The 15,395-nt window shown below is 34.6% G+C and overlaps 2 protein-coding genes across 2 annotated transcripts; one reads left to right on the forward strand and one right to left on the reverse strand.

Annotated features, from left to right (window-relative positions):
- The first annotated feature begins 275 nt into the window (after positions 1–275).
- LOC147536019 (putative linoleate 9S-lipoxygenase 5) lies at positions 276–6,404 on the forward strand. Its single transcript, XM_086639697.1, has 9 exons — positions 276–919; positions 2,817–3,106; positions 3,216–3,456; positions 3,609–3,944; positions 4,180–4,265; positions 4,361–4,468; positions 4,552–4,868; positions 4,951–5,214; positions 5,303–6,404. The coding sequence occupies exons 1-9, from the start codon at positions 697–699 to the stop codon at positions 6,072–6,074; spliced, it is 2,637 nt and encodes an 878-aa protein (XP_086495823.1). The 5' UTR covers positions 276–696; the 3' UTR covers positions 6,075–6,404.
- Positions 6,405–9,116: 2,712 nt separating this feature from the next.
- On the reverse strand, positions 9,117–11,615 carry LOC147536020 (Haloacid dehalogenase-like hydrolase (HAD) superfamily protein). Its single transcript, XM_086643845.1, has 8 exons — positions 11,348–11,615; positions 11,186–11,251; positions 10,992–11,089; positions 10,858–10,895; positions 10,676–10,763; positions 10,376–10,585; positions 9,897–9,962; positions 9,117–9,404 (listed from the first exon to the last, which is right to left on the reverse strand). The coding sequence occupies exons 1-8, from the start codon at positions 11,406–11,408 to the stop codon at positions 9,225–9,227; spliced, it is 807 nt and encodes a 268-aa protein (XP_086499971.1). The 5' UTR covers positions 11,409–11,615; the 3' UTR covers positions 9,117–9,224.
- Between the last annotated feature and the right edge of the window lie 3,780 nt (positions 11,616–15,395).

Here is a 15,395-nt window from a genome sequence, read left to right on the forward strand (position 1 = left end):
GTGTATGTTGTCAACCGTTTATAACAACACAATTATATATGTTGTCAACAGTATATAATAACACAATTATATATGTTGTCAACAGTTTATAACAACATACTATAGATGGTGTGGACATAGAAGGGTAAAAAAAGGATGATAGAAAAAACGCATCATCTTGTTAACAAAATAATTATATATGTTTTCAACTGTTAAAAAATGAGTTTATTTTTTACACCAATTTTTCTAGATGATTTTTTTTTTCTATTTAACCCTAGATTTTGGGGTTTTCATCCGTTCTTTCTTTAAACGTCCGACCACACCTAAGAGAACGAATCCATTATTAGTTAGATCAAATAGTAATAAAGTATACAAAAAGGAGATAGCACATGAAAAACAAATTGAGAGATGCTAGAATCATAAAAGATTTTGACAAAAAAAAGTTCCCAACTGATGGAAACCTTTTTTTTTTGTCAAAATCTTTTCTAACTTTATAATTTCTCAAATAAATTAGTTATGTACTTCAGTGAAAAAATCAAAAACAAATATGAATTAATAAAGTGGGTGAAATATTAAATCAAATAAAAATAGTTTATAATTGGTAACCAAAAAATCCAACTTACATTATTTAAGACTCAAAAACTTTTGGCAAGATTCTTCATCTTCTTGTGTAGTTTGGGTTAGAGAGAGAAGATCAGTGTGATCTTAGAATTGATCATGGCTATGTTTCATAAGTGTTTTGGTTTGAATGATGAGAAAGATGAACACTTATTGGGTGATGATCAGAAGAAGATAATGAAGATCAAAGGGAAAGTAGAGTTGATGAAGAAGAATAATATGGAGTATACTGACTTTGGTGCTTCGGTTCTCGATCGCCTTTTCGAGGTTTTCGGTAAAGGTGTTTCTTTACAGCTTATCAGTGCAGATCATGGTGACCCAGGTCAGTCTCTTGTTTCTCCCTCCCTCTCTCAACTAACTTCTCATAATATCAATTTCTCTCTCTCTCTAATTAAACAGTAACAGATAATAAGATTCGAACTCTGGTCTAATCTCAATGAGCTCATTTCTTCTTTAAAATTTGCACTATCATTTTTTAACCCCTTTCTTCTTCTTTAAATTTAGTTTAGTAGGGTTTAAAAAAGTTCTAATTAATTAGGATTTGTATAATTTAAAAAAGAATCCTCCCTAAGACTTGAGATTTGATTAATTAATGAATTGATTAGATCTTAATTGTTAGAGGAAGAAAGCATATCCTTAGTAGTTGCATGTCAAATTACTAATTAAGTTTAATTTCAAATCTTTTTTATCTCCAATAATACCGTTTGTTTATGTTTTCAATGTACTTCCCTAATTTTCGATTAGCAAGGGTTAAAATCATTACAATCAACTTATCAGAATAGTCAACGAGTTCAGAACGATCTTAAAACAAAACAAAAATGAATTTGAATCGTTTGTCTTGTTCAAATCCTACTAAGACTTTAGTAGTTAACTTATACTAAAACGGAACAAAAATTCGAACTTCTAGAGTTTATACTCCAACAATTATATCGTGATAGATGGTTCTCGAAATTATTTTACACATTAATTCTGATTTGTTGACTCTGGTATAAAGATCCACAACCAGAACCAATAAAATACATGGACCCACCCTAGTGGCACCTCCACAAATCGCTTGTGTGAATGTTATTCGCCAAGGTGGAATGCCACGTTTTCCTGTTTTTTTCCCATGTGGTTCTTTTTGTCCTTTTTATCTCACTTATCATCACTTCAAATCTCTCATATTCTCTTTTCTAAGCTTTTATCACATGTCTTACTATTTTGATACAATTGTGAAGTGGTAGTTAGGGTTTGTGGCTTGGTGTTTATACTAGTGGCAATAAAATTTTCCTAAACCTTTTGATGTTCTTGTTGGTTGTCAAATAATAGAAAAGTTATACACGGATGAAAATAATTGCATCTAAAAAGCTAAAATTAGAAGAGTGGAGAGAATGTTTGCTTAAAAAAAAGATTGTACGACCAAAATTTATTCAAAAACATAAACTTGATCTATTATAAACTAATGAAGACAACAGAATGACTGAGTCCATTTTACCCTTTCGAGTGGTTTAATAGTTTAGATCACCTTAACTTTTTCTTTATACTAGAAAAATCAACCCTTAAACATGAATTTACTTTTTACTTTTTTCGTTGAAAAAATATATTTTGTCACATGGTGGAACCCCAAATCATAAATAAATTTATATTTTTCAACAAAAAATAAATAATAAATATAAGTTATTGGTTGATTTTGTCACATGATGGGACCCTCAGACTTTGTCTAGATCTGGTTCCAAGTCAATGGGACCTTCTTCAATAAAAAAAAAATAAAAATCAATAGGACCTCATATAAGCTTCTACCTATTGTTTTTTCATTAGAGGAATTCTAAGGGCGCCCCAAACTTTAACGGGTCAGATCAACTGCAACTGGACCAGGCTCATGTTGGGCCACTCTTCCCAACTTATCGATTCGTTCTGGTCCCAACAACAACACCCTGTTGGTTCGGTGGTCCAGGCCACCCAACCCATGGCCCATCCCATGGTGAACTATATATACTTGATTTGCTACATAACATTAGTCAATGTGGGACTATTTTCGACACTCTTATATAGGGTTAGGCCAACTACAGTTGCGAAATTCAGTTGAATTTCTATCATTGAACTTGTATTAAAACATAAATGAATTTAAGAGGCCTGGTCGAGCCTCCCTCGTCCGTACAATTGGATAGTCAGAGCAAAATTCTTGTTATTTTTGTCTCGAAAGACATTTTAATAAAATCTTGCACTTCGAATAAATGTAGAAAATGAAATGAGAGGAAAGCTGGGAAAAGAAGCATACTTAGAGGAATGGATCAAGCAGATATCATCACCCAAAGCTAACTCATCCGAATTCGGAGTAACGTTCGAGTGGGATGAATCTTTCGGGTTACCAGGGGCATTCTTAATAAAGAACCATCACCACAATGAGTTCTTCCTCAAGACTCTCACTCTTTATGATATTCCTGTTGTCGGTTCGCTTCACTTTATCTGCCATTCTTGGGTCTACCCGGCTTACCGTTACAACTATAATCGCGTTTTCTTCACTAACAAGGTAAAGATATCATATTTCATCGTTTACTTTTGAATTTAACAATGTCATAACTGAATTACCTGTCATGAATCACTTCATATATGACTTGAATTCATGTATGTTGTTGCAGAGTTACCCTACATTTCAAACACCGGAACCTCTTCGAAAATACAGGGAAGATGAGCTTAAGAACCTCAGAGGAGATGGAACAGGAGAGCTCAAAGAATGGGATAGAGTCTATGATTATGCATTATACAATGATTTAGGAGATCCAGACAAGGGACCAAATTTTGCTCGCCCGATTCTAGGAAAATCGACCGAGTTCCCTTATCCACGAAGAGGAAGAACCGGTCGAAAACCAACAAAAAAAGGTCGAAAACTCCACAAAAACCATCTTCATTTTCTTGCTTTATGTTTCATCTACTCTTTGATTAATCTAGAAAAATGGGTACTTACTATAATTTGAATTCATTTATGTAATGTTTTCGGGGTTTTTTAACTCATGTGTTTTTCGTCTTAACAGATCCATACTATGAGACCAGATTGTTTCTTTTGAGCTTAGACATTTATGTTCCAAAGGATGAAAAATTTAACCATTTGAAGAAGTCGGATTTCGTAGCAAACTCTATTAAGTCTTTAACACAAATCATGCTCCCTGGAATGAAAGGAATATGTGATAGAACACCAAACGAATTCGACACATTCGAAGACATTCTAACTCTCTATAAAGGAGGAGTTCATCTTACCCCTGGAAAGATATTGCATTCAATGCGGGACGCTATCCCTTTCCGGAGTCTAAGAGAAGTTTTTCGTACAAATGAAAACGTCTTACAATTCCCCGTCCCTCATGTCATTCAAGGTACTTCGTTTACTTTTTTCAGCTTCAGATATGAAATTTGATTTCAAGATCTTGGATTCACTTCTGTCAAATTTCAAGATGTTTGTTCTTTTTATCTGACCCATGTGTCTGACTCGTCTAAATTGTTCATATTTGTTTTGGGTTATGTCTGACTAAAACAAGTCAGATTCAGACGATAAAACGAACACCACCGAAAAGTATAATAATTGATTATATTGTTTTTTATTTTTTTTAGAGAACGAGTTTGCTTGGCGCTCCGATGAAGAATTCGGCCGAGAAATGGTTGCAGGAGTTAACCCCGTTGCTATTCGCCTTCTCCAAGTATAGACACAAACCTAAAATGCTAATACAAAGTATAGAACTCATTTGATTTCTATACTTGAAATAATTTTTGGGTTCTATTAAATTATTTGCAGGAGTTTCCACCAGTTAGCAAGCTTGATCCTGAACAATATGGAGATCATACAAGTTCAATAACCAAAGAACATATTGAGAAGAATCTAAATGGCCTAACAGTCGAAGAGGTACTAAACCCTAAACCGAAGTTCTGAAAGACTTCGCTTTTGATGGAGACAAGTAGCTGATTATGTTAATTTTAATTATGCAGGCTCTGAATACCAACAAGTTATTCATATTAGACCATCATGATACAATAATGCCGTATTTGAACCGTATAAATACAACATCCTCGAAGGTTTATGCTACAAGAACAGTGGTTTTATTGCAAACAGACGGGACCTTAAAGCCTTTAGCTATTGAGTTGAGTTTGGTGCACCCAGATGGTGAGAAATATGGTGCAGTCAATAAGGTTTATACACCAGCCAAACCAGAACAAGAGCACGAAATCGAAGGTTCGATATGGCATCTTGCTAAAGCTTATGCTGCTGTTAATGATTCTGGTGTTCATCAACTTATCAGCCATTGGTAAGGGTTTATAACTACATGATCCATTTAGGCTTAGGATTTGTATTAGAAAACTTTGGTTATATGAACTGTTTTTATGTAGGTTGAACACTCATGCAGTTATCGAGCCGTTCATCATTGCTACTAATAGACAACTGAGTGTTATTCATCCGATATTCAAGCTTCTTCAACCTCATTATCGAGATACAATGAATATAAACGCTTTAGCTCGTCAAATTCTCATTAGTGCAGATGGTGTTCTTGAGAGAACTGTATTTCCAGGAAAATTTGCCATGGAAATGTCTGCTACCATCTATAAACAATGGGTTTTCCCTGAACAAGCACTCCCACAAGATCTTATTAAGAGGTAACCATAACAAACATATCTTGTTGACATAACTCTCAGTTACAAACTCATTTTCATCACTAATTTTTCGATATTTTGGTTGTTTAAGAGGAATTGCGGTTCCGGATGAAACACAAAAACATGGGTTAAGACTACTAATCGAAGACTACCCATTCGCTGTGGACGGGCTTGAGATTTGGTCGGCTATAAAACAATGGGTCCATGAATATTGTTCATTCTACTACCCAACCGACGATTTGATCCAACAAGACTCGGAGCTACAAGCTTGGTGGGAAGAGGTTCGAATCGAAGGTCACGGTGACTTAAAAGATGAACCATGGTGGCCCAAGATGGAAACATTATCAGAACTAACTCAAAGTTGCTCCATTATCATATGGGTAGCTTCAGCACTTCATGCTGCAGTTAACTTTGGGCAATTCCCTTATGCTGGTTACCTTCCTAATAGGCCTACTATGAGTCGACGATTCATGCCAGAACCCGGAACGAAAGAGTACACCGAACTTGAGACGAACTCGGAGTTAGCATTCTTGAAAACAATCACTAGTCAATTACAAACACTACTTGGAGTTTCACTGATTGAGAGTTTGTCTAGACATTCGGCCGACGAAGTTTACTTAGGACAGAGAGATTATCCAGAGGATTGGACTTCAGATAAAGAAGCATTAGAAGCATTTAAAGGCTTTGGTAAGAGATTGATTGAGATTGAAGAAGGGATTATAGATTTGAATCAACAAGGAAATTATAGGAATAGACATGGGCCAGTGAATATGCCATACACATTATTGATTCCAAATACTGCAGATCTAAGCAAACTTGGAGGGCTTACAGCTAAGGGAATACCTAATAGTGTTTCCATCTAGAGACTGTCCTTTAATTAGAGGGTGCCATTAAAGGCCCCCGACCAAATTGCTGTAAGCCTCCGGATTAAACACAAATAGGGAGAGGTCCCACGTGTAATCCGGGGGCCTACAACATTTCCGCCGAGGGGCCTTTAGCCCCTCCCTTAATTAGATGAAGTATTTATTTTGTTTGTGAAGTTTGTGTATTTGTGAATTGAGAGAGAGGGAAAGTGGAGAGAGGGTTGAGGCTCCAAATAAAGTTTACTAGTATCATAAAAGGTCCTTGTTTTGTGTAATTTTTGGATTTATTATTGTTTTTCTTCTTGATTTATGCATACTTATTCTAATAAATAGGAATTGTTTGTTTTTAAATGTTTAAGCCAATAGCTTGGGAAATAAAAAATGACATCCCGACTAAAGAAAAAAGAAGCTGGAAATGGGATCAACAACCAATATCTAGGGTGCTCAAAGAGTGAGATATTGATCCAATGATCTGGAATCTGGAACATTTTGATTTGTTTTTAGGTGATGCTAAGTAAGAACTCACTTCAAAAGGCTCACTATCAGTATAAGATCTAAAGTTCAAATCAAGTCTTGGATTATGTAGTGATAATTATTGTGGTCTCGAGTTGAAGAACAATGGGACAGGCACAAAAGGAAGTTTTGTTCACAAGCAAATAGTTACTCGAACACCTTCAATTATAGTCCATAGGTTTTGAGTTAGATGTTAACGACCTTAATAGTAGGCTCAATTGTGGCACTAATTCCAAACATTGGTTGATGCAAGTTGTGAAATCATGTTGGATGACAAAATGAAAATGTGATCCTTCCCCTAAAACTAGGGGTGTACTCGAGTCGAGCCGAGCCGAATAGTAAGATGTTCAAGCTCGGTTCGTGTATTTGACTGTCGAACTCGAGTTCGAGTTCGTGCGAGTAATTGTCCACTTGTTCAAGCTCTGTTCGTATAAGTTTGAAAGAGTTCGAGATCGAGCTCGCATTCTTTTAAGTTCGTTTATCAAGATACTTCGAGCTCGAGCTCGCATTCTTTTAAGCTCGTTTATCAAGATACTTCAAACGAAAATTTTATAAATTATCAAAATACTTCAATGATCATTTGTCACATACAATAATAATGATTGATGATTCATATTTCGATAATTTTTTAATGGTTGATATTTCATGTACATGTTTCAATACTAATACGTAATTATGTACTACAATATTATAAGAGTATGTTAAACGAGATGTTCACGAGTAGCTCATGATACATTAAAGAATGATCAAGCTCGGCTCGTTTACATAAACGAGCATGATTTTGGGCTCGTGTTAAGTTCGTGCTTGTTAATATTCGAGTCGAGCACGAGCAATAGTCGAGCCGAACTCGAACAGCTCGTTAAGAGCTCGACTCGTGTACACCCCTACCTAAAACTGTAACTTTAAAATAATCTCTTATCTATGAGACAAAGGTGCTGTTTGTTTTTTTTTTCTATGTCTAAATCTGAATTTGCTGAATCTGAATTTGTTTGTTGAATCTGAATTTGTTTGCTGAATCTGAATTGCCTGAATAAGTTTGGGAGTTGGATGTTTGTTTTCTCAATCTGAATTAACAGGTCTGAATTACAATTTTGACATTTTTACCCTTCTTTTATAATTTAGACAAACACACCCTAAACCCTAATTTTCACCTCTCACATCTAAAATAAATAGAAAACCAAACCCTAAATTGCTCTCATATCTAATTCTGTTGTTCCCTTCTCTCTCCAACCCTCCATCTCTAACAGAATGAAGTCCGGGAATGAAGCTCGGCAATGGAGGTGCATCCAGGGTCTATCCCTTTTTCTCCATCTCTCAGTCCATCTCTCTCCATCTCTCTCAGTCCCTATTTCTCTCTCGAACAGATTTTTCAACTGAAACCCTCGCCAGAGCCGGCGAGGGTTCCGTCTGTCCCTCTCCGTCCTTCTATCTCTCTACTAGATTGGAGAAGGTAGGCTCTCTCTCTCGGTCCCTCGCTCTCATCGGCGACGTGTAGTGGTGGTATTTTGTGGCGAAAGGTTGGTTTTTGGTGGTGGCTAAGGGTTAGTTTTTGGTGGAGGTGGCATCTGGTTCTTGTGGTGGTGGGGGTTTTTACTTGTGATGATGGTGGTGATCTTGAGTGGTGTTTGGTGGTGGTGATAGTGGTCTGGGTGGTGGTGGTCTGAGTGGTGGTGGTCTGAGTGGTGTTGGTTTTGGTGGTGGTGATCTGAGTGGTGTTGGTTTTGGTGGTGGTGATCTGAGTCTGGACGGTGGTGGTGATCGTTGACTGGGTGGTGGTGATCTGAGTCTGGATGGTGGTGGTGATCGTTGACTTGGTGGTGGTGGTAGTCGTGGACTGGGTGGTGTTAGTGGTGGTCGGGAAGGTGGTTTGGGCGGTGGCGCTGGTGTTGCTCCTTAAAAAAATTTGACCAGAAATATTTATAATTCATAGGGTATAATTGGTATTTTACACATTTCACCCATAGGATCTCTTTTTCAGACTTGTTTTGAAGTCTGAAAAATGTGACCTATTTTTCAGTCAATTCAGACCATGACTCGATTCAGATAATGTTTCAGATTTTCTTAAATACGAAAAACAAACGTCTGAAATCTGAATTAATCCTAATTCAGATTTCAGATCTGAAAATTTTGAAAAAACAAACAGCACCAAAGTGTGGTATCTTTGATAAGGATTTAAACACCACTTTTTATTGACACATTTTTATACAATGAGCTCATACAGCTCTTGCCATTCAGAAAATTGGTCCACCTTATCAACAATATGTCAATATACACTCAGAATTATGTAATCACAGGAGGGTATTTTAGTAAAAAAAATTCCACATCCATAGAAGATGAAGTGCGATACCGCTTAACGGTTTAACATCATTTTACATCATCTTCTTTTTTTTTTTTTTTTATATAATTTTACATCATCTTCTAGTTATGTATTTTAAAATTGTTGAATATTGAAGTTTCCAATATGGATCATATCGCTAAGAGTCACAATCCCATATCACAAAATACCTTTTTATTAAAACAAATTAGACATTAGATAATTTGTCAACTTTATTAATGTGGTTATGTGTACATCACATGTACATACATACATATTACATATATATACTACATTAAATACACAATTTTGAAGTTGTTATTTTAAGCACCAACAGGTGTAGCTGTTGAAACGGATGGCCCAATTTCACTCCTTGTATGTGAGATCCTTTGATCTCCACCGTCCATCTCGTTACTAATCCAAATCTCTGGGACAGCTTGCTTCAAATTAACGATGTTATCCACCACATAATCAGCTTCTTTGATTTTCATTGCTTGTCCCACCTAATCATATACCCAACATTTAAATTATAAAATTCCATATTTGGTATTGATATGTATAAAATTCTTTGAATGTATGAAAGTTTTTATAAATAAATAACATTCTTATAATGCAGCGATGTCATATAATGTAGCATTGACTCCCGAAGTAAGAACATGTCTAATTCAGTTCACTGTCGGTCGGTTAGGCCTGTATGTGTACTCGGCCTGGCCTGCACCGTAGACTAATGTTGGCCGACTGGCCAAACCCTAGTTGGCAGGACTACCCTTAACTTCCATTTAAAATGCTAGACGTCGAATTCTAGATAGTAACATCCAAAATCATGAGAAAATTTATAACAACAAAACTTGTCTGTCAATACTTCACTTTGTCCTCATATTGGAATGTAATTAATTTGCTTCATAAGGGCATTTTTGTCATTTGAAAAATAATATAGCAGAAACGACATATGATAATGCTAACTGCTACCGACTATTTGTATAACATATTCTTACCAGGACGGTGCAAAGTCCAACTGATTTACCAGCAGCTATATTTCGGACGTTATCATCAAGAAACAACTGAAAAACGAAATAGAATAGAGAAAGTCAAATAGAGACCGTCACAGGAAAAGAAAATTTTGGTGTTTTTTTCTCGTTTCTAGCTCGTTTGAATCTGACTTATCTAACTTAAATGAATCTGTACCGATCCAAACCAGCCATTGAAAATGATCAGGCATCAAGTGAATGACCCCAATAAATTGTCTTACTTAAATGACCTAAGACATCAAGTGGAAATCGTATGACTTCAATGGACCCAAAACGAATCCAAAACAATCACTTAGACGAGTCAAACATCAAGTGAATTACCTCAATCGACATTGTTGAACTTTAATGGACCTCAAACCAATCAAAATCAGTCATTTAAACGAGTCACACAAAAATAAATACTCTAAAATCTGATTAGAGTCAGACTTAAATGAGAAATAGCTTACCGTACGACGAGGATCAACTTGTGCAATGTCAATAGCAATTCTCATGGCTTCAATAGATGGTTTTAAAACAACTGGATATTCATTAGGACTAATTGATTTTGAAAGATTTGGATTGATTGATTCAAAACAAATCATTTCATCAAAAATTCCTTCTAATCCTAATCTCTCTAAAACCTTAATCGCATGATTACGATCTGAATTTGTAAAAATCTGCAACAAAAACAACAACCAAATTCAACTCAAAATAAATAAAAAAGTCAAATTCGAAATTTGAAATTGGGAAAAAGTTTCTTCTCTTACTAGTTTTCTTTGATTAATACTTTCTAGAAGTTTCTTTAGTTGAATATCTGGTTTGATTAGATCATAAGGTAATCTTCCGTGTACGTAACTGCAAAATCCAAAACACAATTTCTCGATCAAAATATGAAATTTCTTTCTAAATTTCATCAAAATTTATGAGATCTTGAATTCGAAGTTCAAACCTGTGATAATCATCTGCATCAACATCATAACCTAAAACCTAAAACAAGAAAATCAAAAATTATTCAATGAGAAGATAAAGATCTTCAATTCGAAGTTTAACTAATGAGGAATTGAAATTAGGTTTAATTCTTACTCTTAGACCAGCAAGAGTACTTCCATATGTTTTGAAAAGTTCAATTCGAAGTTTTGAAGCTTCTTCAATTGAAAATCCACTTTTTTCAACAAGAAAACCTGAAGGAATCATGAAACAGAAAACCTAAATTAGAGAATTATATAGAACAAAATTGAAAGAAATAGATTATGATTATTGTTGAATATGAATTTTACCTTCTATATTTCTCTTAACTCCTTGTGCAATTCCTGTATTTGATGAATATAGAGTATCATCAAGATCTGAAAACAAACAGATATAAAATTCAAATTAGTTATTACAGTTTAAGCTTCATTTAAGAACTAAGAGATGATTATTTTAGAGAGAGAGAGAGAGACCGAAGAGAAGGCAATCGAAAGGAGAATTGATATCACGAACTGATTTGCAGAAAAGATCCATTTTAGTTGAAGTGAATGAAGAAGAAGATAGAGAGAGAGAGAGGAATTAGTAATGGAAGTGAAAGAGATTTGAGATGAATAGAGGAGGAAATTTAGACAAGGAGAATTTGAAGTTTGATAATGAAGAATTGTACTTATAGGCAAAACTAGATGATAGGTAGTATTAAATAATTACTCATAAATTACAAGTTAAACAAGATAATTCAACAAAAAAGAAAAAAAAAAAAAAAAAAGTTAAATAAGATAACCGACCATGGTGACGTGGCAACACATTATGGCAGATGTTGATTCATTTTTTTCAACTACTCTAGATGCAGCAATGCCTCTGACAAAAAAAAATGTGTTCTAGATGTAGTGTCTGTGGGGTCTGTGTCAATCTCCAGATGGGTGTTCGTTAACGGGAGTGCTACATGTACAAGATTTAATGACTATTTTTCAGTAAAAGACAAAAATTGATCAAAGCTTTTCAAAGGTTGACTATGATCGAGACCGTTCAAATGACATTTTGTCAAGAATCTTGTCAAAGATTCTTTGTACATTTAGCATTTCCTTGCCGTTAAAAGCCCTCAGCAAAAGTGTTGTAGGTTCCGGACTACTCCTCACAATTTGTGTGTAATCTAAGGGCTTCCAAGGGGCATTTAGCCTCTCCCTCTGCAGATTGAGATAGGGGGACGCCTTATAATGGAAAAACTGTCGTGTACATAAGAGTCTATCAATAAAAATTGGGGAAATGTTTGAGAATTGAATCCATTAACACTCAAAATTCCAAGACGACCCAATTCGATCGCTCCAACTAAATGAATATGTTAAATTCGGATTTTGAAGCGCTACATAACATTTTGCCTGAATGTGATTGTTAGTATTTGTCGAACTCTCTTACTATTGTTTGTTGATTCTAGAATAGAAAGGGAACAAAACTACACAAGTAGGTTAATCCCATATACATACATATATATATATAAGACACACCTTTGGATGACTTTCAGATATAATGGTCAACTTTCTCAAATTTTTATTAAGCTAAACCCATTTAATGAACCTCCGCATTTACTTTTTTTATTGCATTAGTAACTCGAATAATTCCAACCGTGAATGACCTCTCACTTTTGCCGACATCACATCAGAAACCTGTCATGCACACCCGAGTCATTTAGAGTCCATGAAAACTCAAAATCCGAAGGTGAATCAAACTCAAACGATCGGATTAAATAAACAGATTAAACTCGAATTTTGAACAACTACTTAATGTTTAGCATTGTTAGTATTTTTCGACATCAGACTCTCATCAATATTTGCGAACTCCATAATAAAAAGTGAATAGAAGTAGGTTAATCTCACAACGTACACGTCACATGTTTAGTGACCTTTATTTATAATATTAAGTTTCTCAAAATTTTGTTAAGCTCGACCGATTTACTGAATGTTTGCATTTACATTTTATTGCAGAACCGACTTACTAAACTTTCGCATTTTTTTATTGGAGGAGTAGCTCAAATAAATCCAAACGTTTGTATTTACGTAATAAACGCTTCCTTAAAAGAACATAATAAACGCGACTGAATTTTATCTAATGAAAATTAAGTAGGAATGATTTGTAATCATGGTAATTAAATTCATGTAAATTAGTTTTCACAATTCTTACTCTAAGCATTTTATATTATATCATATAACTTTAATAATTGCTTAATTATACGCAACAAATTATTGATTATTTGATTCAAATAATTGAAATAATTCAATATATTATATACTCATGCTATGTCAAATTGTGGGACAATGAGATAATTCCACCCAGGCCTTACAATCTCTTAATCAAATGAAACTCTATTATGAGACATTTAGCCTAATTTCAATTGAATTATTTTTATCTAAATTTGATTTTCGTTATAAAATAAAGAGTCAATTAGTCGCTTATTTCATATGACATATAGTTTTCTGCGATCCTAATCAGAAAAACACTGAATATGATTTATTGTAATCATGAGAAAGCGAAAGAAAACTTGAATTGACGTGTTGGATGTAACATGAACAAGTAAAATTTGTTATTGGTGATGATAATGAAAGCAATAAAAAATGTCCAAAGTTAAAGAAATGAGTTTAAAGGGTAAAGAGTGTTTACACTATAAATTCATGATTAATTTAAGTTAATTATTTTGTGGATTATGTCGTTACGTACTAAACATCATGTCATATCTAATATTTTTTTGTTGCAAGATGTCATATCTAATAAACATTAAAGAAAAATAACCTCGTGTTTTTGTTATGCTTTTAGTTTAGAGGTGACAGGTGACTTTTGATTGGAAGGGTCAATAAATTGTCTATTCAAATTTTCAGATCGCTTATTTTTGTTCTAAATTAGAATTTGATTTTTCTCAATAACGGAATCACATTAATTTTATATCCATGTTACATGCAATTCAGATTGAAATGAGTCAGATGCCCTCTCCCATCCTTATCTACTTTCACAATGGTAAGTGTTTTCCAGTGTAGCTATCGACAAAGCAATCACGACGAGTTTTCTGATTTGTTAAGTTATACTGAAAAGAATAAATACCATATCACTAAGATAAGCTAAAACTGGTTCTACAAATAAATGTTTTACTTTATTATATACTAATATATTTTTTTTGTTGAATATTTATTATAATAATGGGGCACATAATTGGGGTTTTTGGTTGATAAAATCTTCAATTGATCTTATCTGATCATCTCTACTGTATGTAGATAAGACCTAATCAAAAATCCATAAATATGACTCAATATGTTGTGATATTATCACATAGAATTCAATATCATCTTCAAAAACATCTAAAAGGTTCTTTTAAGATTAACAAAATGAATTCTTATAATCTTAAAATGTTCTTAAAATGACTATTATTTTTAGAGCCGAATAGACATAACTCTCTAAAAACCGGCTTGCAACGAAATGATTACTCAAAGTTTTCCTACTTCTCAAATAATAATGTCCAAATGGAGAGGACCTATACTTTATATTCTTGGTTGCTAGTTATATTCTCACACGCCGCCCCCTCACGTGTGGCGTTCTTTGAGCCTAACACGTGTGTTTTTTTTTTCTTTACGGGTGACGTGGAGCACGTGTGGCTTTTAAGCCTATCACGTGTGGGCCTAGCTCTGATATCATGTTAAGTTTGTGGCCATCCAACTCAAAACGAATTGGCAATGAGTGGAGAGGACCTATACTTTATATTTTTGGCCCTCCCTCAACGTTTGGGCTCGCAGGGCTAAAGTTACCAAGTCTCGACTCATCCCTAAACACAAGCTCTGGTTCATGTTACAGCTCATTAAACCTAACTCTTCTTAAGAAGTAAAGAACCAACAAGAGAAAACAACCTAACTCTTCTTAAGAAGTAAAGAACCAACAGGAGAAAACGATTGGGCAAGGCTTATCTACTTCGCATTTTTTAATGGCCAGTGTCCTGGCCTTTTTTTCTCGTTGGGTTGGAGCGGTACTTGTGGCCATGACACCAGGCTATGCAGGACGATGCTAATATATAAAAGAAGCTGGGAGCTCCCAAATACAGCATGGGCTAAGCATGTTCAATAGATGATGCGAATGAGGATCGTTATCTTGCTCGTGAGGGTAATGAACGAAAGTCGTACTACTGTTGCTCATGGAGTAGCAGATCGAGAAGTTGCACTCTATTAGGTTCAAAAGAAATATGGCATATTGGTATAGTTTGATCAGAGAGAATACCCAGCAATAACTAGTCAACAACATGTTTATCAACTCACAATATGATTCTTCAAAGAATTTTCAATCAAGAGAGTTGTTCAAGCATTCATACACTCATCACATTTTTTAAATCAACTCAAATACATCTCTAAGAAGGATTGTAATCTTAGCACTAAAGAAGAATAACCAAACTCTACCCATACTTCTAAATATTACAAAATGAATGTGACATATTAGTGTATAAACATAAAGAACGATCGGAAGAATCAGGATTGTCTGTAATTCAAGTGAATA

The sequence above is a fragment of the Eschscholzia californica genome, unplaced genomic scaffold, assembly GCF_041429995.1.
Source record: "Eschscholzia californica isolate CP2 unplaced genomic scaffold, dmEscCali1.0.p SCAF_5, whole genome shotgun sequence".
Taxonomy (NCBI): Eukaryota; Viridiplantae; Streptophyta; class Magnoliopsida; order Ranunculales; family Papaveraceae; genus Eschscholzia; species Eschscholzia californica.

Excerpts from the sequence above, each read along its gene's own strand:
- LOC147536020 (XM_086643845.1), bottom strand. The coding sequence starts at position 11,408 with ATGGATCTTTTCTGCAAATCAGTTCGTGATATCAATTCTCCTTTCGAT. Across the intron at positions 11,252-11,347 it reads TTTCGATTGCCTTCTCTTCG|ATCTTGATGATACTCTATAT; the intron begins GTCTCTCTCTCT and ends GTTTGTTTTCAG. Across the intron at positions 9,963-10,375 it reads AAGTTGATCCTCGTCGTACG|TTGTTTCTTGATGATAACGT; the intron begins GTAAGCTATTTC and ends TTCGTTTTTCAG.
- LOC147536019 (XM_086639697.1), top strand. The coding sequence starts at position 697 with ATGGCTATGTTTCATAAGTGTTTTGGTTTGAATGATGAGAAAGATGAA. Across the intron at positions 3,945-4,179 it reads CGTCCCTCATGTCATTCAAG|AGAACGAGTTTGCTTGGCGC; the intron begins GTACTTCGTTTA and ends TATTTTTTTTAG. Across the intron at positions 4,266-4,360 it reads TTGCTATTCGCCTTCTCCAA|GAGTTTCCACCAGTTAGCAA; the intron begins GTATAGACACAA and ends AATTATTTGCAG.